Below are 21,737 nucleotides of genomic sequence, written 5' to 3'. Positions count from 1 at the left end.
ACTTTCTATTACCACTACACTTCTTTGACTTTGCATCCTATGGTAACATTACAAAATCCAATAAAATGTTAAAGCTCATCAGTGACTCACCATACTTTCGCCCTATTACCTCTTAAAAATCTGTGCCTTGTTGGGTTCTCTAGGTAATTTCAGCAAACACACATCTTCCATACATATTATCAACTGTCCAAAAAAAAGGACATAGTATGAAAATATCTCACAAAAGAATTAGAGCAAACAAAGGCACCCCTCTTCAGAAAGAATTTTGGCACCAGAGGATGTGAGCGATTCTACAGCTATGTGTTCATCTGCACGCACCTGAGAAATCAAGTAGAGTTCCCTCCTCGCTGCCCCTCCCCGTCTCCATGAGGGTGCTGAAAAGAGTGCCGATGGGGTCCAGAGGGTGGCCCACCCATCCTTCCAGGTTGGTGACTGATGTAATTCCTCTGTTTAGCAGCTCTGCAGTAACACAAAGACACTAAGTATTAGTTTAAAACATTTGTTTAAGCAGGCTAGGAAGACCATGTCATGATGCTGAATAAGCCTAAAACATCCATGTATCTCATACAGGGCATACTATTTAACTGACTTAAGCCTGCACACATTTCTACCACACATTTCCTGTTGTTTTTATATTGTTGTTTTTTTTTATATTTGCACCAGAACAGAGTGGGATATAAATTCCTGCATATTAAATAATCTTTCATGGTCGTAAATTACTATTAATGAACTGTTGACAGTCTGGTGTTAAACTGATAGAAAGTGTCACAGAAAACTAAATACAGCTTGTATGCAAATCTAAAAAGGGTCTCCAGCAACAGATGGTGTGATCCCCACAGAGCCATGGTGTCAGTGTCATTGAAGGAATACATAGATAGGAATATATAGATACAGATACGCAGAGACACCTTAATCTACTCCAGAAAAGCACAAAAAACAAATAACCTGTGGTAAAGGTCTCCAAGATGCAGTTCCACTTAATCCACACATGCAAATTTCTAGGTCTGTATTTTTATTCTACAGCTCTGTTGGCATAATTTTGCATGATTTACAGTTAATAAAAAGCACCTATTTATGTTAGACCAGTTTTTCATAGAGAACTTTAACTGACCCACAGGGCTCCACAAACCCAGTAATTGAGTTTTTTCCCCCATTCTTCACTCAGAATGACTATCTCCCAAATAAATGTTCCTCATGAATGTTCAAGCCCAAATTTGAATTATACAGTCAGATAACACCAATAACCTTAACAAGAAAAACAAACAAAAAAACAAAAACAAGAGCAACCGAACAGATGGCTGTTTGTAAAGATGCGTGAACATTCGCGCTTTAGTTCAATGCAAAATAATGTCTTTGCATTTGTTCCATACGTGCTTGACCGGTCAAGTTCCTGTAAGAGGGAAACCTAAATAAAAGCAAGTGAGGATGTTCTTCACGGGTGAACAGATGTTGTGTATACAGATAATACAGCAGTAAAATGAAAACAGACTTTGGAGGGCACTGATTAAAAGTAGGAAAGCAAAACTAAAGAGCACATTAAAGGAGAGTACACGGACCTTTTTTGTGGGAACGAAAGAGCTCCAGCTGTTTCTTCTGCTGCCGCCGCAGTGTGTTGACGATGGTGATGGCCAGCCTGAGCGCTTCTTTGGGGTAACCGTGTGATCTCAGGGCATCCACTCGGGCACACGCTGTAGGGACGTGCTCTGTGGGAAGGAGAAGTTATTTCATTTGTGTTCCTTCTGCCTTTTTTTTTTCTACATTTATTTCTTGTTATCTCTAACCACAACTCTTCTCTCTCACCATGCCATAAGGGCCACCCTCGGGTGTCGAAGAGGGACGAGTCGAGGTTCTCATGGTAGCAGTAGTTGGTGTAGTGGTCCTCCGTGATGATGTTTTGCAGGTGGGGGTCCTGCCAGTGCAGGTCGCAGGCCTCGATGGCTCGCGTGAAGACCGTCCGGTGAGGCCGAGTCAGCGAGTCTGTGAGAGACGTCAAATGTTTTTAAACGTCAAGCTGCGAGGTAGTGGAGTGTGGTGGTTTATTTTGTGTGCCTAATTAGACTATTTAATCAACATAGTTTGATGATAAAGGCAAAGCATTTATTAATTACATTTCCATCTGAGAAATTTATTTGAAGCCTACATGATACAGGTTCCCTTCGGGTTCCTCTTATGGCCACCTGAGGCTGACTCTAAGGTCAAGCGCAAACTTTTTTTTTGATTTGATTAATTTTGGAATGATCAGGGGTTAAAATGACCAGGAGTTAAAAGGCATGTTTACAGCCTGGTACAAAAGTCCTGATGGATGGTTTCATTTTCGTGACACAGTTATATTTCCAGTCTTAGATTTCCCAAAGTGCAACAAAAGCTGAATACAAAAGATTCAAGTTTCAAGATTACTTGAAAAATGGCACAAAAAAAAATCATATTTTGCATGGTTGGATCTTAACAAGGTTCCAAGTAGAGCTTCAACACGCAACAAAAAGAAATGGGAGTGAGAGAAAACATTTTTTTGAGCATTCAATTTATTGATTGGGAGTGTATATGAAAAAGACAAAGAATAAGAGTGACAAAATGTATAATGAATAAGTTGAATAAGTTGAACTGAAAAAAAGGTCAGTAACATAAGTGCAGCGCTGTTACAGGCAAAAATCTCAGCAGTAATAAAAGGTCCTTTCAGCTCATTTGAAACATTTTTATTACTGCCTGAAAGAAACATTCATTTCTCTTTTCCTCCGATTTAGCTAAAGCTGAGGAGAGAATAGAGCCAGAAAAAGCTTCAGGACCTCAAATGTGTTATTGGGATCATTCTATTAGTAAAAAGGTAATAAGGCTCGCAGCCGCTGAGATTGAAAGGAGACTTGATTTTTTTTTTTCTTTTGGGGGGCAGAGGAGGCGGGAGGGGCAGTGCTGCTGGAGATTGGAGAAAGACATGATGTGAGGCAGGAGAGCATCTGGAAATAAAACAATAGAAAGACATATTTCCACCTGGTGTCATCTCACCTGGGTTACCAGCAGGGCCTTGGGGCAGAACGTTGGTGAGATTGGTCAGTTCGCTACTATGGTTACCATCCTCCAAGGGGCAAACGTCCACGCTGTTCCACCTGCGAAGCTGTCGTAGCCAGAAAGCCTTCTGCTCAGGTTTGCAGTGGGGGTTCAGCACGATGCACATCCACAGGGCCCCTGCACACACACATCCAGATATATTACACTTACAAACTTTGCTCTCCTCTTCTGAGACTTACAGCAAGAGAACAGAATGAAATGGAATTTAATAACCCATAAAGTTTTGTAGCCTCATGTTAACTTGTTAAATAATTGAGGGCTGCTGCTAGCCAATACTTTCATTATTGATTAAAAACTGTTGATTATACTGGTTTATAAATCATGAGATTGTTTTGTGCTCAGTTGAACCGGCAACCTTAGGGGCTAAAAAATGAAGCAAACATGGAAGTGCCAATAAAAAGAAATTCAAGAAAGGATCTGCAGTTCCTCTAATGGCCACTTGAGGCTGGCTGCAAAAGCAGACCATTTACCTCCCCTGTTAAATTCAGACAGCAAATTTCAGTTTTTGTCTCTACAGCTAATTTCCCGTTACAAAACATCAGAGAGGTGTTTTTGTTTTAATAACTTACCCTTTTTGATACTGATAAAGCTTAAAATTTGAGGTGACTACTTTGACTGATGGATATGCCGACACTGGCAAGTGTAGCTAGTAGCCTCACCTGCACCTTTTCATGTAAATTATAGCATTATAGCAGATTATAGCATTTAATGAAGTTATCTGTCTATGCTTTGACCGCTAAGTGCTAATCAGCAGCTATCCATGCCTGTGTGGATATATTTGTATACGTTTTAGTTTATCAGTGCAGCTTGCTGCCAGCTTGTCAGCATTAGATAATAATTAAGTACATCATAGGCTTCTCTAAATATGGTTATTTCTAGCTCTGGAAAAACTAACACCAACAACCAAAAGAATAAAGGTGAATCCTACAGATGATTAGGCTCTGTCTGTCATGAACTCGCTGTGTGGAGGCAGATGAGGACCCAACCGCAAAACTCACGGAGACAGGAACTGAACTCAAAATCACTGCTTTATTGCAGGCTATACAATGAAACAGAACTAAACTGGGAATGCTAACAGAAGACCGAGGAACACGGAAGGCACACAGGTTCGGAAAGAGACGCGACGAAGCGACACTGAACTGAGAGAGACATGCACATAAATACACAGAGGGTTAACGAGGGAAGTGGGGACACACGGGGAACACAGCTGACACAGATAATCGTAACAAGACATGGCAGGAGAAACGCGACACTGACGGGAGACTGTCAAAGTAAAACAGGAAGTACAGAGGTGCAGACAGGAGGAGAGAGAGGACAGGAGAGCACGGGGAAAGCACAGGCGTAGCGGGCTGGGGAGACATGGAATGAAACACGAGGGGAAACGAGGGCTCACAGATACACAGAGGAGCACACAGGGGGTAACCAAAATAAGGGACATCTTAACAGAACCTAGGAACCATGGCATAAAGAACAGTACAAAACACATGAAAACTAAGAATACTGGGCCAACGTGGCCCAGGACCATGACACTGTCCATCTTCGATATACAGTCTATAGGCTTGTAACGTCAAGTCAAGAATCAGTTTGCTGTAATACTAGATCAAGGAAAGCTAAAAAACTGGAACAAAAAAAAGGCTTTTTTCCAAACAAACAAAAAAATAACACAGTTGAAAGAGAGTTTTGGACCAGCATTTTACATATTATTATTCAACTCTTTGATGAAAGCACCAAACAGATGGATATATTTTTATGTTATGGACTAAGCAATCAAAGCGGAAACCTGAATTGATAAGACAGCAGGAAATATTCTTATTGTTGTTGTAACCAAATCAGAGAAAGTGCCAATTCGTTCTGAACAGTCCAAGCATGGTCATTTTAGTAAGTGATTATGCCAATTCAATTCCTGATGCTGTATTACTCAACTAATTGTTGCAGCTCCATAAACAATTGAGAGATTAATTGCACTGTTGGCTAAAACCATGAAGACAGTGGTGAAAAAATAACACACACACACACACACACACACACACACACACACACACACACACACACACTCAAAGAGGCTGAAGAAGGATGAAGGGAATAATGAATATGTTAGGGCAAAATGAAATTGAAGAAAAAAAAGATGTCCAAATAAAAAGAGAAGACAAGTGGTGAGGGGAAGGAGGGATGAAGTGAATACAGGAGGGACGGAGGGAGGCTCACAATGAGGGGGAAGGGGAAGGAGGAGACAGGCTTTATCCTCTGTCTCTTTGTTAGGGCTGCACCAAGGACAACACGGAGGAGGGAAAACAGCAGGGCGACGTCACACGTGAGTGACGAAATGCAGAGAAAGAATCTTCAACAGCAACACACAGGGGAAGGAAAGAAAACAGAAGATGGGGAAATAAGTAAAACATTAAGATTTAAGATTTAAGATTTAATATTAGAATTTTTATCAAGGACTTAAATGTTCATGAAAACAGGATTTTGAGTTTGTTTTTAAGGGAAATCTGAGTTGTCGTTGATTACAAGCAAATGTGTCATTTGGGTCTAGCTGGTTTTGTTTCGTTTTTGGTCTGTTTCTGCAAAAGGAAAAGTCACCATCTGGGACAAGCGATTGGAATCAGCCATAGACTGTATATAAAAGATGGGCGAATCCTGATGTCACCTATCAGCAAACTCCTGTTATGAGGCCTCAAATGGACCATCACATCAGTCTTGATTTGATTTGTTTTTTGTGTTTTTGTTTGTTTGGGTTTTTTTTAAACAGGATGTCACTTGCTTTATCCTGGAGCATAATTTACAAAATTCATATGACACTGTATTCAATAAGACGTAAAACTACTGATTGAGATAATAAACTTATCAGGAAAGTGTTTACTGAGGTCATAGAGTAGGGGAGACAAAGAGTTATTTTTCTATAGACTTCTACATAGCAAGAGTTCTTTTTGCAAACAGAGGAGTTTCCCCCTGCTAGAGAATAGAAAAAAAAAATCAGGTTTCAGGCAGGGTCCACACTGGCTTAGCTTTAGACATTTAGATATTGAATACATATTTATATTTTATGGTCTTGCCTGCGATTTGAGGATTTCCTGTATGTTTGTTAATTTTCTTCAATTCATTAAGAATAACCCAGTAAATAAGCTTATTCCTCACATAAATGTATAAAAACTAGCGGCGGATGAATACAAAGGATTTCACATTCTTTATCTTGCAAGATTTTGAATCTCAGAATTTCAAAATTTATTTCTGTAATAAATAGTAATAAACAATAGGACACCTAAGTGTTAAGAGTATCATAAGAAAAAGACAGCTGGTTGAAGTGCACTGTAGCCGCTCACACACTAAAGCTGCTACAAATTGGTTGAAATTCAGTTTGTGTGCCTGTTATCACTGTACCTAGTTCGTCCCACAGCTGCCTGTACTTGTCAGTCATGGCCGTCCCCTGTTGCCTCCACAGCGCCAATCTAGGGTCACCCATGAACTGCTCTGTGATCAGTGTTAACATGCGAGCTCCATTGGAGTCCCTCATCTTCAGCATCTCTCTCACCTGCAGAGACAACGTCACTGTGAGTAAACGGTATATATCACTTTTATTTAATCAGGTAATAGGATCAAAATCAAGATGACAGTTCCGGATTATTTTAATTTCACCAAAGAAATAAAACACTTTTAATGTAAATGATAAAAGACCAAGCATGGATCATTCTGGTACCCCTTTAGGTATTAAATTTGGAAGGTTTTTTGACCATCAGTGCAAATAGCTTGTAGAGTATCAGAAAAAATATACATAAAATCAACAAAATCACCATACATATAAGACATGATGTGATTAGAGGGTCAGTACCTTGCTGAACAGTAAGTTGAGCTGCTTTCCTGAGCCATGGTACCCGCCCTGGGAGAGAAAGAGCTTGACCTGTTCCTGGACTTGCTCCTCGTCCAGATGCCAACAGTTCTCGTCATCCACACTTGCCCCCGCTGTTGGATCAGGAGCTCCTGCAGTGAATGAAAATGAATAAGTCAGTAACTCTTAACAACAACTAGATGTCCTCATAAAAAACTGATTTGATGCAGTGCAAAAGAGTATGTAATGTGAAAGCGTCAAAAGCACAAGTACTAATATATTCGTATGTCCATTAATGCATATGGTCTTATTATTTTTAAACAATGCTTAAACAACTTGCACTGATTTCCAAACAAGTGTCTTTTCAGGGAAGAGCACAAAATGAATATGCCACCATCAGCATATCTACTAGTTTACCTTTTGCATTAAAGCATTAGTGCTGTGCAAGCTTAAATGCTGATCAATAGTGAAAATACTGCAAAATCTGCAACAATAAGCATTCTACATGAGCAAGGAGTGCATCCTTCATTTCTAACGCTTAACACCCAACTCCAGGGAATATATAATCCATAAGGTTTATGCTAAATATGTTCCACTATATGTACACACTTAGTCACCCTCATATTCTGATAACCAGTCATTTAAATCATAATTTAAACATTCATATACTGTATTGTAAAATACTTAAAAGATTTACTTTGTCAACCTGGGATTCAGGAAGTTAAAATGGACAATTTCATGATGTTCTGACATTTTAAGGGTAAAATGATTCATCAGTACAGGCAACAGTTTCAGCAGTAAAATTAAATCATAGTTAGCTGCAGCACTACTTTAAATTTTTTCTGCTCTGTACAACAATGTACATAAGACCATTAATACTAATGTAATTCAAAAACACACAGGTACATTTTCAGGCAGATAATTTGTTCAAGAAGGTAATTTTCAGTTTAATTTTAAGATACTAAAGCTACATATACAAGAGAGTTTTTTAACATAAGATAATGTATTCAGGCAGAAGTTTGCTCAAATATATATGAATTGGTGAATTATGTGTCACAATGTATCACAAATACACACAAAGAATGTCTCCTTCTTGTATGCTGTAGTACAGGTGCACTTACATACACAGTACATATGGAGATGACAACTGGACATCCACTGACGGAAGATGAAGAAAATCTAATCTAATCCAGGTACCTGGATTTATTTGTGTCTGTTTCTGTGTTTAGGGTCAGCCTGCTCTTTGTCTAAAATCACAAACCACCCTCAGAGCAGTGCCTCCACTCACCGTGGACCTGGTTGATCTCTGAGTTCTGTGACAGTATTTCATCTGCCAGCTTCTGTGCTGTCGGCAGCACATCTGTGTGATGCACTGTGATTAGGTACTGAACAAACTTCTGCAGTTGATCTCTGTTCATTTGGAATAGAGTCTCTGAGATGGGCAGGCGCAGTTTGACCTGCTCTGGCTTCCGTACTCGGTACAGTGAGAGTGCCACAACGTGGGCACAGTAAAAAATGTCCTTGTTGCCGCAGCTGCATGTCACTGCTGTGATTTTGCAGCGGTCGAAGCTGACGCTCACATTGCAGACTAGCTCTGGCTCAGAGGGTGTAGCGGGTTCCCTTACTGTGCCACTGAGGTGAAAACCTGCAAAGAGACAGAAATGACTATTAGAAATGAATCGCACCATGTATTTTCATGTACATAATTTCACCATGTACATAATCACAATCCACGGCTTAAAATTAAAATAAGAGATGTACTTTGTTTATTTATAATTTCCAACAAACCTGCATCCAGCATGGAACTCAAACCCACAATTTCGAGATTAAAAGTCTCGTGCAACATCTACTGAGCTACCCAGAGCACATTGGTACAACAGAAACAAACTGGTATCTTAAACCTTTGGAAGTTAAACAAAATGACTGGCCAACATCTTAACAAAAAAACAAAAACAAAAAAAAAAACATGTTCCTTACAATATACAAAATAATGGAGTACCACAAGGATCGGTGCTGGGTCCTTAACTGTTTACACTCTATAGGACTTAAAATATTCATTTTTATTTTTTTTAGAGAAAAGGCCAGTTGCCCTTACAATATAAGGTACCTTCAGACAAATATGTGTTCTAGGACTTTTTAAATAAAACTTAAAGTGAATTGAAGCTTATTGTTGTTATAATTGTATCCAATACAATAATATCATATAATATATGTTTGGTAACATATTATACTATATAATATAACTACTTTTTGGCATTAAGGAGGTAGTGAGAGTATTCCAAAACAGTCAGTTAAACAATGAGTTGCCAGATTATGGTAATAATTCACTACAAATGTATCCCTTCATACAACTATTTTTATCTTTGGATGTTGTTCAGAATGATCCTATTCTCGTTCTTTGGTTCTACCTTAATTTCACGTGATTGACAAAGTGCTGCCCAGGTGAAAAAAAATGGACACAAAAAAGGTAAAGGGCACGACTGAGTGCAAAGACCAAAATATTCTCATTTCCTTTTCATTTCCTTTCCACAACACCTTTAGTGTTTACCTTACCCTGAACAGCACTTCAGCAATGACAGGATCATTCACAGGCACTGAGAACTGTTATTGTATTCTGAACCTATGGCCCTCTCATGGCCAAAATGTACAGGCCTCTGTGTGTTTGGGGAAAAAAAGAATTAAAAAACGTATTTTAATGTGAATGTGACCTTGAACTTACTCTTCCCAGCTTAGGGGTTTTGACAGGGAAAAACATAAATAAAAGTCAAATGTGACAAATACAGCTTTAAAAGAACAGCAACACTACGTGGGAGTGAGTTTTAAATATTGTGTTGAGTTTTGAGAGCCATAACAGATGGACATGTTTTGGCAGAATATGACAATGCAACAAGTACTTTATGGGTAAAATTCTTCTGTAATTAGAATAAATGGACAATCTGACCGAGTTAGTGGGTTATCAGTTGATGACAGATGGTTTCATAAGCTCAGCCAGAGCTAAACTGATATAAACATTTTCATTTAGTCTGTACTGTTTTAATCTTACAACAGGGAGCACATGCACAGCTCATTTTACGATACACGAGCAGAACAGTGGCTTATTTAGACCTCGAATCGCAGGGGCATGATGTACGTCTTGCATCATGTTGTCATTCAAACTGAAAATCATGTAACGTGGCCAACTGGGAGGCTGATAAGCCTCCATGCCAGACAGTGACAGATGACAGACAGCATTATTAGATGGTCGCTTGAGCCAAGGAAAATGGGAAATGCATCAAAGAGCCAACCTTCTGTCAGATGCTGTCTATGGGGGAGTTTAAGTAATCGTTTGAAAGAGAGAGAAAGAGATTTAAATCATATCTCTTTAGAAATGAGACAAGTGATATTAAGATATTCAACGAAGACTCAAACACACACAACCACACACAACCACACACACACACACACACACACACACCATTATATTCCTTATTCTAACTGTATCTGTATGATATCCGGTCATCTCAGGCATATATCTCTGACTGTGAGGACAGAAGCCCCACGTACGAACTTTCTGTTTGTCAAGAGCAGGCAGTCAGTCAGAACAAAGTTGGCTTTAAGATAGAGGGAACAGAGCTAAAAAAAAGCTTCTTTTTTTCAGACAGAGGATGAACTAATGGGATACATATACATATTTCAATTGTGAGTCAGCAATAGAGTCCAAGAATAAAAATAGTGAACTGGAAACTAGCATTATAAGTCTGCTTTAAGCATATTAGGGAGATTCCAAAACACTTTCTGTACTGTCAGCAATCATTTAGCTTGTGCAAAGGCTGCATGAGTTGAAAAAGAGCAAGACCAGAGGCTAGCTAACTTTAGCTAACATTAGCTAACATTAGCTATCAGCTCCTGGTCTTTTCAGGCCAAGTAATGGCACACCAACAAAACCCAGAGTACAGTAAGTGAGCACGAGTGTTCTACTCCCTGCAAGTTCACTTTTTGTCACCAAATCTCATAGTACCAATTTGTTTACTGTTAAATAAATGCAAAAATGTTTTCAAAGCCTTTCTACATTGAATGACATCATAAATGTAAAATTTGCGGCTCAACTTCTTTGAAACGAGAGATTAAACTAAAAAGAAGAGAGATTGAGAGAGGCGCAAGTGTTTTTATGGACAGCACTAAATCTGTGTCACAGCTATGAGTATTTGCAGCAATATCGCTATGACGCATGTGGTCACATATTTATAGCTATTAATGTTAGTGCTGAATACAAGTTCTGCAGTTGCAACATCAAAATCGGATGTTCCCTTGCTCGGTAAAAGAAGCAAACAAGAGTAGGTGTTTGTCTGCAGATGTGATGGTGCTTTGTGAGAAAAAACAAAAGAGGCGGAAGGACTACAAGACAATATCTGAGAGTGAAACTTGTATAGAAATAGAAAAGAGAAAAAAAACTAAGGTGTTTCAGTTCTTTCTGCTTTTCCAGCTGAGCAGACACTCAGTCAACCACACAACCACCAGTCCACATCCTGTCTTTTTTTTTATACAGACACACACACGCGAGATGAAATGTGTGGTGCTCTCTGTTACGCCGCCCTGCCCCAGTCATGCCTGGCCTACAGCTGAACCACTGACGTAACAGAAAGAGAGTGACTCGAGAGGAGGGAGGAGGCCACCACTGTGCTGCTGGAAAAATCGGTATGCCCTCAGCTGAGTGTGTCAGTGAGCACATGCAGGAGTTGCTTGGCGGCGAGCCAAAGCCCTGAGCTCAGCATTCTGTAATGCACTTCCTCGCTCTCTCTGTCTGCTCTTCACAGCTTGCATAATACAGCTCTGTACACCACATAGCAACCAAACTTAACTCCTTCCCTCCCGACACATCAGGAAACTAGTCTGGAGCATTTTAAGAACTAAAGCTGGAGATGTGACGCAGGAGAAATGCACAGTTGAAAGACTTTTCATTCATGTTTCCTATGCGTCCATTTAGGGGGGTGATAGTTACTGTTGTGGTAATTTATTCCACTTTGACCACTAGAAAAGTGGTTGGTACATTTACCCCTAATTCTGCGCTGCTAAATATAAGAGCTCTCCATGAATGAAATCTCAAGGACTGCTATTGGTCTTTGGGGCACTTTAGGAACCCTGGAACTAAAGCATACTACCAGTTTGTTTTCTGTGTAATGATTCTGCAGTTTGCCAGTGTCAAGTCGTAATTTCAAGGTAAATGCTGTAATGGAGGTCTTCTACTGTACAAGTACCCAACAAGCCCTCGACGCCACCACTGGCTCATCTTGAGGTTGCTTGCTGACCCTAGATGAAACTGGTTGCAACTCTTTGCAAGAGAAGTCACAAACAGACTCAACCACTCTTCATTTCCTCACAGTTGTAAGTTGCAACAAGGTCGGTGCGTAAGATGTCGATTTATCTGCAAATGCTCACCAACTACTTGCTAAGTGTTAGTGAAATTAACACAAACCAGAAAGAGAGTGCATTTGTTCTTAAAGTAAAAGCTGCTCCTTTTGAAACATGTTGGTTTCAACAATAAGACAAAACTTTTACTTTGAATTTCCCAATTCTGGTTTGCGACGCACTTTTTCAAGTTTCACTATCACTCAGTGACTGTTGGCATATATGTGGGCATCTTCTATGAAAACTACAGGCAAACACCACAATCTGCTGGTGCAGCACCCCCTCTGAAACTAATTTCACCCAGCGACAGCAAGGAATCTCCTGCAACCACACGCCAACCAATCGGGAACAAATTTTATTTCTCTAGAGAAATGTGGTTTCTAGGGGGGTCATTAACGAGCATCTAGCCTTATATGAGTGAGGCCTCTGGGGCTTTGTTTCAGGAAGACGACTGAAAGAGCTTGACATTAAAAAAAACAAACAAACAAAAACAAAAAAAACGATGACCAAATTAATAGAAGTGTTGAGATAGAACCTTATTTTTCCACCACTGTCTGAAATCCAGCAAAGATTAAACAGCTTAATCTAACTAATTGTTTCAGAACAATTAGGGAAAAATAATATTTAATACTATATTTTCATTTTATTTTGTAATGTTTATGTGCAGAAAAAAACTAAAGCAGGACCAAATAATAATATTGTGGGAGGCTGTTAGCATTATCTGCAATGTACATTCCGCACATAATGCTGGTTTAGTTTTCAATAGTAAGCAAACCTCTTTTAGCAAGTACATACTGCATACGTGCTTGTCATATTAGTGAAGATGCTTTCTTTGTTTGTTTTGGTGCATCTGAATACGCCTCAGTGCATTAAGGGCCATCGTACATGCTGTTTAAAAAGAAACTTACTTTTAAAAGAAAATTGCTTCTTCAGATATAAATAGAGCTGCAGATACCCTGAATACACTCGCTCGCAAAATTGAGGTTTAACACTTCACCCCCTGTTAAGCTGTCTCTATAGGATTCAGTGAATCCTATAGAGACGGCTTATACAGAGGAGGGGGGCAGTGGTTGAAAACAGGCATAGGATGTTAGCCCGTGAAACAGCAGTAGCTCAGCTCTATGTAGAGTTCAGCCTCAGAAGGCGTTTGTGCCAGCAACTGTGAGCTTTGTCGCGCACTGAAATTGTGGCTGTAAGGGGTAAGTCACCGCAGTGTGGCCAAGGATTTCAGCCAAGGTGGTATCTTGACTTTATCAGTGTGTGCATTGTGTGTTGGTTCTGGTGACAATGGGGAACCTAATCCCTCACCCATAGAGATACCGAGGTGCCTCTGGGGCTGTAGGAAGGAACAGTAAACAACCAATCGATAGTCACAGTGGACTCATCACATTCTGTCTTTAATTACTGGTTTTAGATCAGCTTGTACTTTCAGAGCTTTATGGTATAGCCACTAATCCTAATCGATTTTTGTGATTCATTATTTCTAGCAGTTGATTGGATCAACACATTTTTCTAACAAATTCATGATTTCATCATTTGTTTGTTTTTTTTGCAAGACAGAATAAAAATGTTAAGGGTAATGAATGGGATGTTGTGTTATTATGCAATTTCCTTGCATTATGAGTGAAAGCCAGTCTGATTTTATTTCTTATACTTAAGAACTTGCACTACAGCACTTATTAACAAGCGCTATAGTGCAATACCATCACAATACCATTTCTTTTTCATGTTTTCCATATGAATCATAAACAGGTGTGGGTGATGGCTTTTTACTGGTTAATGTAATCCTTATGAATGTTGCTATGCTTGAGACCACTGCTACCTAGCAAGTTACCTAGCTCAAGCTAAAAAGGTTGTATGTAGACAACAAAAATATTAATTGCAGAATTTAAATTAGAGGCATTTTTTTTATCTTCTTTTTTTTATTTTTTAATATACACTTCCCACCTGGCAACATCAGTAGCTGTCAGCGATATATTTATGGTTTATCCTCCTAGACCCATTCTTGTGAATTTAGTATCTCAGGAGAAACTTAGAGAAATGTATTTAAAGATGAACTTGTTTCAGATTAAATTATATGTTAAATACACCATAATATCACACTATAGGTGACAAGATCAAAGGTCAACAATGCTGAGGCATAATATTTTCTGGACTGAGAGGACAAGAAATACAATCTATGTTAATTCTACTTTTTATTTTAATGCAAAGTTAGTATTTAATATGTTACTGTACATGAAAGAGCCACCGTTTATAAGGTATTCTTCTTTTCTTTAACAGCTTGATGGTGGTGGCAACCATTAAAGGGAACTCCATAATCAACATTCTTTGTCAAATTTATTCAGTAACCTTCCTTTACACATGCCCAAAACCTGAGCTGTCCCTCTTATAATACTCATACATACTCATACTACATACCCATTTCAACCCTTGCCTAGCCTAGCATTCCCAAATCCTTCTCTCCATCATAACAAACATCTCTTTCCCTTTACCAACACAGCCCTTACATTTGAAGCCCCTTCCTTCTCTTTAACTGTCTTCAAACATGCCTTTCCCCCTTGTCCTCTTCATTAGTCTGTAGCTAATAGGAGCACAGTTTCCACTGGCACCCCATTGGCCAACAAAACTGGAGGCAGAGGTTGTAAGCCCGGGCCCAGACCAATCCGGTATGGAAATCTCATTCTTCATGATTCATGTTTTTAATTTGGCAAAATCTTTATGCCAGGTGGCCTTCCTGAAGCGATCCTCCCCACTAAGACTGGCTGTGTCACTAAGAGTACACTGCCCCCACCCCTTGTGACTGGGTTAGCCACTGTCAATAAGTTAACCTGCTAGAAAAAGGGGCTTGAAAGGAGCTGATGGAGGCAAACCTGAAATAAGGTCAATGAGGATTTGAGTTAACTAGGTCAATCTGTGTTCCTCTTAAGTGAACACCAAAAGCTCCTTCCTCACACCGTGAACCTACTAATCAATCTCACACGCTAGCCGATAAATGTCATACCTTGTGCCAGTTCTCATAGCCCTACAGTGACTAAAAGGTAGTTAGGGAAAACAAGACTATAGCCAAAGCCAGTGATCTCCTTCCTTGTATCCAATGTCCTGCTTTTGAAACAGAACTGTAGAAATAGCAAACTGCGATGAAATACTACACAGCTAAATGAGTCCTCCTTTGACTGAGCAGACAGAAATTCCTCAGCACTGTCAGAAAAACAAGAGGCCACCTTCACCATGCATGAGAAATTGCATACGGTCTCATCACTCAGAAAAAATAAAAATAAAAATAAAAAAACAAACCCAAAACAACTCTTCCAGTAAAAACCATGGAAGCCCAATTTACCATGCAATAAAAAGGGGACATAGGCTGATATTTGAGTTTAACTGCTGCCATTCAGGCTCCAATGAGGCCTGTCTGGCCTGTAGCGAGGATGGGGAAAAAACTCTTATGGTTTTGAAAGAACCACTGCAGTTGGAATTACTTAATCTGGCAGTGAAAGGATAGAGAGACTGGCCTTTTAACAGCGACATACCACTCTAATAGCAGCAGCAGCAGATGAATCGATTAAGAACATAACTATCAAAGCACTTAGAGATGCTGCACTCCTTACTGCCTTCATGTAATGCCATTTGAGGACTATGAGAGCAGGTGTCACACACAACAGTCAAGCATTTTTCCAAGTCTTGAATTGCAAAAGACTATATTATTATTTTGATTAGAGTGCAAATGATTTCTTTATTATTAAATTAATTGTTTGGACTTTAAAAGATCCAAATACTGAAAAAAAATAAACATATTGATATCTAGAATAACTGCAGAATATTGTTTTTTGTAGATTCAAATCTTTTCAAATTTGATAAATCAAGCACAGTGTTCCTTCAGACCGGACTTAGACAAAGATCCAGGAAAATCCTGAGATCAGTAGATCTCAATAGCAGGTCACATCAGCTGATACTCTTCTACTTAGCAAACTCACCATCTTAAATAGAGCGTGCTACTTAAGCTGTTTCAGCCTGTCCATATTTGTTATGCTTCTACAAGCCACTTTGCAGCTGATATGTATTTACCACTTTGTCACATGTGAATTGACAGCACCCTTTCTTCTCAGTGAAACTCGCTTCTCTGCTGTCAAAGTAGAGAAAAGTTTAATTCAGGGCCAACCCATTTTGCGTAGCCAGCAGTTATTTCAGCTGTCGTCACCAAATGTCATTCACTGTCAGTGAACTCTTGCAAATCCTAATATTTTAATTAAATTATCTGTAATTGCAACTGACATCATCATTTACTAGCATTCTTTGAGCTAAGGGTAAAATTTGCTTCCTGGTCCCGATAATGTCATAAATCTACATTTTAAAATGGAATCCCTTTTCAAGAGAGGGCCTCATCAGGTTCTGTCAAACGGCTGCTTGCTAAACTTGTATTGTTGGAGGCCCCTCTGGGGAAGTTACCGTTTCTCAGCCTTGGTTTTACTGAGCTGCTGAAGAAATTTTTTTTTTTAAATCAGATACAGAACATAGATTTATAGACACATGGTATTATATAGTACTTGTGTACTAGGAACGCATGTTAAATTAAGCAGGACATTTCTTTTCTTATATATAGCTTACACAACATCTCAACTTACCCGCAGTAATTAATCCTGAAGTCTAAGCCATCATAGTTGTAACCGTAACACCATCACTACCTTCATTTTGAACAAAATGACCTTTGATAGATGTTACAAACTAAAAATATTACCATATAGTTATAGTTATTATTACCATATAGTTATAGTTATTAATCCAAAGGTTCCTAGTTTACTTAAAATAGTGATTTTTTAAGGTCTACTTACAGCCAATCATCTGTGTAATGAGTACCTCTACTTTTGATACTCGAAACTGATTTTCCTGATAATGCGACAAGTTAAATCTTACACGGTGTTAAATCAATTCGATTAGTTCTGGTGTTTGTTTATTTTAGAGACTCTTCTTACACAGTATAAATGTCTAAAGTCACACAGAGTACAGGGCACATGGTGCTGTGAGTTGAAAATACATCAGAAAACAACCTCCAGTGTTTCACTCCCTGATTAAACTAGCTCCTCCGTGGAGGATCATGGACAGACAAACATGCAGTTTCACCAGCATTTTAAAAGTGTGCCTCTTCTAAGATGAAAAATAATGGCCATGAGAGGTTTGAAAACAAGCTTCTAAAGGGACAGAAGAGGATCTTTGCTTCCCCATCTTTCCCCATTTAAAAGCATTTGTTTGAGTGGTGTCTGTTCCCGATGTGCTGTGCAAAAGTCATTTGTTTAGCCTCTGAGGACCATCAGCAAGGCAGCCAGAGCTTCTTCTCTCCAAATCCATTTGTTCCCACCCCTGAGATACTGCATGGTCTCCACAGAGATCCTTGCAGAACAGCGTTGCTGCCACTAATGAGCTCAGGAATCCCATAAAGACATAAATAAAATCAAATGCAAGCTTTTAGTGTTTGCTTACATGTTGATCTGATTGTAGCTGATCAAATCTTGTTTTCCAAGATGTGATTAGTGAATATTCTGTGAATCATGTACGTGAGAGGACTTGTTTGACACTTTGAGACATTGAGAGCTGGTAGCTAGATAAGAAGATCAATACTTCTTTTATGTGTGTATGCTAAATATGAAGCAGAAGCCAGGGCATGGGTAGCTGACACTGCATCCAGTTTCTAATTCTAATGTTTCTCTCACCTGTTTAATCTTTGTTTTAAAAAAGCAGAAAGTTGGATATTTAACATGCTGCTACATATTCATACATATGTGCTGCACTCAAAGCGCTTAATACAACTTGCCTCATTCACCCATTCATACAAGCACTTTTTGCTATGCTTGTTATATGTAAGTGCTCTCTGTCTATCATTCACACACACTCATACGCTGATGGATGCATCAGCAAGTAACTTGGGGTTAGTATCTTGCCCAAGAATATTTGGTATGGAGACAGGGATCGAACGACCAACCTTGTGATTAGCAGATGACCTGCTGTACAGCTACTGAGGTACACTCAGTCCTCTAAAATATTAACATTGTATCTTTGACCACATGTGCCATGACAATGACCAAAAATAACCGAAGAAAAAAACGTCAATGTGGAAAGAGGCAGTAGCTCAGACTATCTCTGAGTGGATAAAGTTAACTTAGAGTTAACTTGAATATTTTCTGCTCCGGTGGGACTGTGCTGGTGCAACTCCAGCTGTTTCTGCATTTTGATTTCTCTTTAATGTCACCATATCCCTTAACTGAATCAGTACAAACCATCTCCTGAGATTATTGTCTTCGTCACTGCAAAAGAAAATAAAGAGAGAAAAAAAAAGACAGCACATATACACTACATGTGTAAGCAATGCCTTAGTTTAAAAAAAACCACAACATGTGTCATGAAATTCTAGTGCTCGGTTAAAGTACGAGGCTCAGAAGTATATCTAAAAGTTAAAATACTTACATTATTCTTATTTTTTTTATACAGTTGTTAGGAAAATTGTAACAGATGTCATAGAGGATTCAAATTTGGTTGTGACTGGTTTATTTTGGAAAAAATATAGCCCTTTTCCCACGACCATCAACGACACTCATGGCGTTCTTCAACCTCAGTTACACAAGCCTAGAGACCTGTCAGGGACCATCTGGCAACCACCAGTCGCTCAAAGTTGATGTGAAATCGACTTGCTGGTAACCACAGTTCACCAGTAAAATGTGTGTATTCTGGGACCAGCTGGGAAGTGATTGTTGGTGGTTGCTGGAGGTCGGGGGCTGTTACGAGCATGAAATTGGTCACAAAGAGATATATGGCCCAGTACCAAAGACCTGCTTGTGACTGTTCTGGTCACTAGCAGGTTACCACAGTATGTTTTTTTTGAATAGAAGACACCTACTTGTTTCCAAACAGTCACAATCTATTCAACAAGCAGTAGTGAAACTGTGACAAGTGTGAAAGTGTGATCCAAACTGGAAATGAAGAACATTAGCCTTCAAATTGAAAGTTGCACCTTTTGAAATGTGCTGGTTGCAGCAACAAGGCCATAACTTTTATTCTCCGTGTCCAGTATGAAAGTACGGAGAGAAATAACCTTTTTGATATCAAAAATTAAACTATCATTTTAGTGTTCTAGTTTTATGCTGAACAACTTCTCAACACCCAGTTGTTTGTCAGTTTTGGAAAAATAATAATAATATGCTCCGTTCCACTTTCCTTTGCCCAAACACAAATAAAGAAAACAAAAAACAAAAACAAAAAATACTGGAAACATTGTGTTTTTCTATATCCAGGAATTTCCCTGCTAGAATGTTGTTAGTACACTATAATATTGAAACTATCATTACTTCTATTTATACAGTACTATCAGTACTAAAGTACTATCACCAGGTGCAGCCTATAACCAGCTGAAACATTTCAAACAAATACAGAATTATCCCTCACATTTCCCACTCAAATCATTCAGAAGAAACTCAGCCAAAAAAAATCATTCAGAAGAAACTGACTCATACAAAAATAATCCTTTTGTAAGGAATACTCGGAAATGAGCAGTTTGTGTCACACTTCAGGCCCGCTTATAGAACAGAATGTTGTGGTTTGCATCACAAGTTAGCGAGGGTGGTCTCTGCCCATGCAGCTACCCTCGGAAAATCCCGGAAACTATTCTAATGGCCATCGAACCACATCTTTATTGATATATGCTGAGGTGTTAAAAGTCGTCATTGGGGGAGCAGGGGAGGTTGTCTATTCTCATCTTTATATACACCACTACACCAATAATGACTCTTTCTACTCGCTACGGTGAAAATGAAATATGTGGGTGGTGCAAAGCTTTAAAGGGTGAACTAAACCAAAAGTCTAACATGTCCACAAAAAACCCCAACAAAAAACCTTAAGGTATACGTGCAAAGTCCAGTCTGCCAGATTCTGCAGCACCAGCAAACAAGGTTTTCTTTTCTAGAAGCACTGTGACCATTGACCTCTGCACTAACACCAGTTGATTCCTTGAGGTTACAAAAAGCCTGACGACAGCAATATAGGTTGTGCGTATGTATGGCAGTAAATTTAAAACAGATCTTGGCTTTGTCAGGTGCTTCTTTTAGAATGTATGCAACTAAGACTCCTTGAGTTTTACTAACATTTGCATCTTGCAAGTCAAAAGAGCATCACTGAAGCGGCGTCACATGAACAATATAAGTGACTAAACCAAACCAAATGTGGCTGCGCCAACCCTTTCCAGTAAGCGTATTTTCATATCTCACTTTTCACACACTGTGTTTGCATACATTTCTACCAAAGTAAACCCGGAGACATCAAAAAGAGAGAACTAAAAGGGCACAGTTCCCTTATACTGTGTGTTCAAGTAAATGATGACTCAGAGTTTCTGAATCATTATGACCGTTGTGTTCTTTAAATGCTGTTCAGCTGATGCAGATGTTCTCTGGGTTTGCTTGAACTTTTCTCAGTGGGGGAAAAAAAAAACCAAAACAAAAAAACACACACACACACACACACACACACACACACACACACACACACACACACACACACACACACACACACACACACACACACACACACACACACACACACACACACACACACACTTCAGCTTGATGTGCTGCACTACTTCTGTTCTACAATTTAGAAGTTTAGAAGTTCCTATAAATAAAAGGAACGTTCACTTGAAACATTGCAGACAGCCTTGAGACACTGGTTTGTAGCCATACTGTACATTATATATAAGCTCTATGTATACTGCTGAGTTCAGTGTTTCAAGCTTTAATTTATTCCTTTCCTTACTGGAGATTGTGATTTGTGCTTGAATATAAAAAGTACACATTGGTGTATGTGTTGTTGTGCAGTTTAAAGGCCCATCAAAAGACAGAATGGCAAACCAGGTTGTGCTCTTAAAGCAGTGGTTCATGCTCTACTTGTTCATATATAAATAAATAAATCAACACTCAAATCAAAAACTGTTCGAATGCAACACGCGTGCTGGACTGTTAGCCTGACGACATGCCCTGTGCTTGCCTTTGTCTCAGACCGACTGTTTAACTGTCACAGTGTAACGTCACAAACGGCGTGCCTCCAGGAGGAAAAGAATGCTTTCCTACAACGTCACGGCAGAGGAGGGGCCCCTCGCTGTCAAAACAGGATGCGGGTCACACCTTATCATGGCAGCACATCAAACCAGAGTTACACACCCTCAGCCTCATTTCTGTTTGGGCTAAACACACTATACGGCTTGCTCAACATTTCTGGAGCAAGAATATCTGTGTGCTTAAAGAGCAGGTGTGACAGGACTGTAAAATAAACAACACTATAATCACACTGAGCTACTGTCCAACTGATCACTCTGCAGGTATTTTGGTTTCTGTTGTCTCGCTGTTCCTCTGTTATCTGTCTGAATACCTCCTCTTTCTGTTCTGCATCTCAGTCACCAGCTGGAGCAGCCTTGCTGCTCACTGGCTGCTTA

At 39.3% G+C, this 21,737-nt stretch overlaps 1 protein-coding gene across 1 annotated transcript in view; it reads right to left on the bottom strand.

Moving 5' to 3' along the window:
* The window catches only part of zswim6 (zinc finger, SWIM-type containing 6), a 49,073-nt gene that overhangs the window by 14,744 nt on the left and 12,592 nt on the right, over positions 1 to 21,737 (bottom strand). The window contains exons 2-8 of the mRNA XM_031734331.2: positions 8,178 to 8,534; positions 6,893 to 7,041; positions 6,445 to 6,595; positions 3,001 to 3,180; positions 1,801 to 1,977; positions 1,557 to 1,703; positions 319 to 459 (exon numbers count right to left, since the gene is read on the bottom strand). Of these exons, the coding sequence (XP_031590191.2) occupies positions 319 to 459; positions 1,557 to 1,703; positions 1,801 to 1,977; positions 3,001 to 3,180; positions 6,445 to 6,595; positions 6,893 to 7,041; positions 8,178 to 8,534 (1,302 nt within the window). The remainder of the gene's footprint in view (positions 1 to 318; positions 460 to 1,556; positions 1,704 to 1,800; positions 1,978 to 3,000; positions 3,181 to 6,444; positions 6,596 to 6,892; positions 7,042 to 8,177; positions 8,535 to 21,737) is intronic.

This window comes from Oreochromis aureus, linkage group 7, assembly GCF_013358895.1.
Source record: "Oreochromis aureus strain Israel breed Guangdong linkage group 7, ZZ_aureus, whole genome shotgun sequence".
NCBI classification, from domain to species: Eukaryota; Metazoa; Chordata; class Actinopteri; order Cichliformes; family Cichlidae; genus Oreochromis; species Oreochromis aureus.
This window is presented reverse-complemented; position numbering and strand designations above follow the sequence as displayed.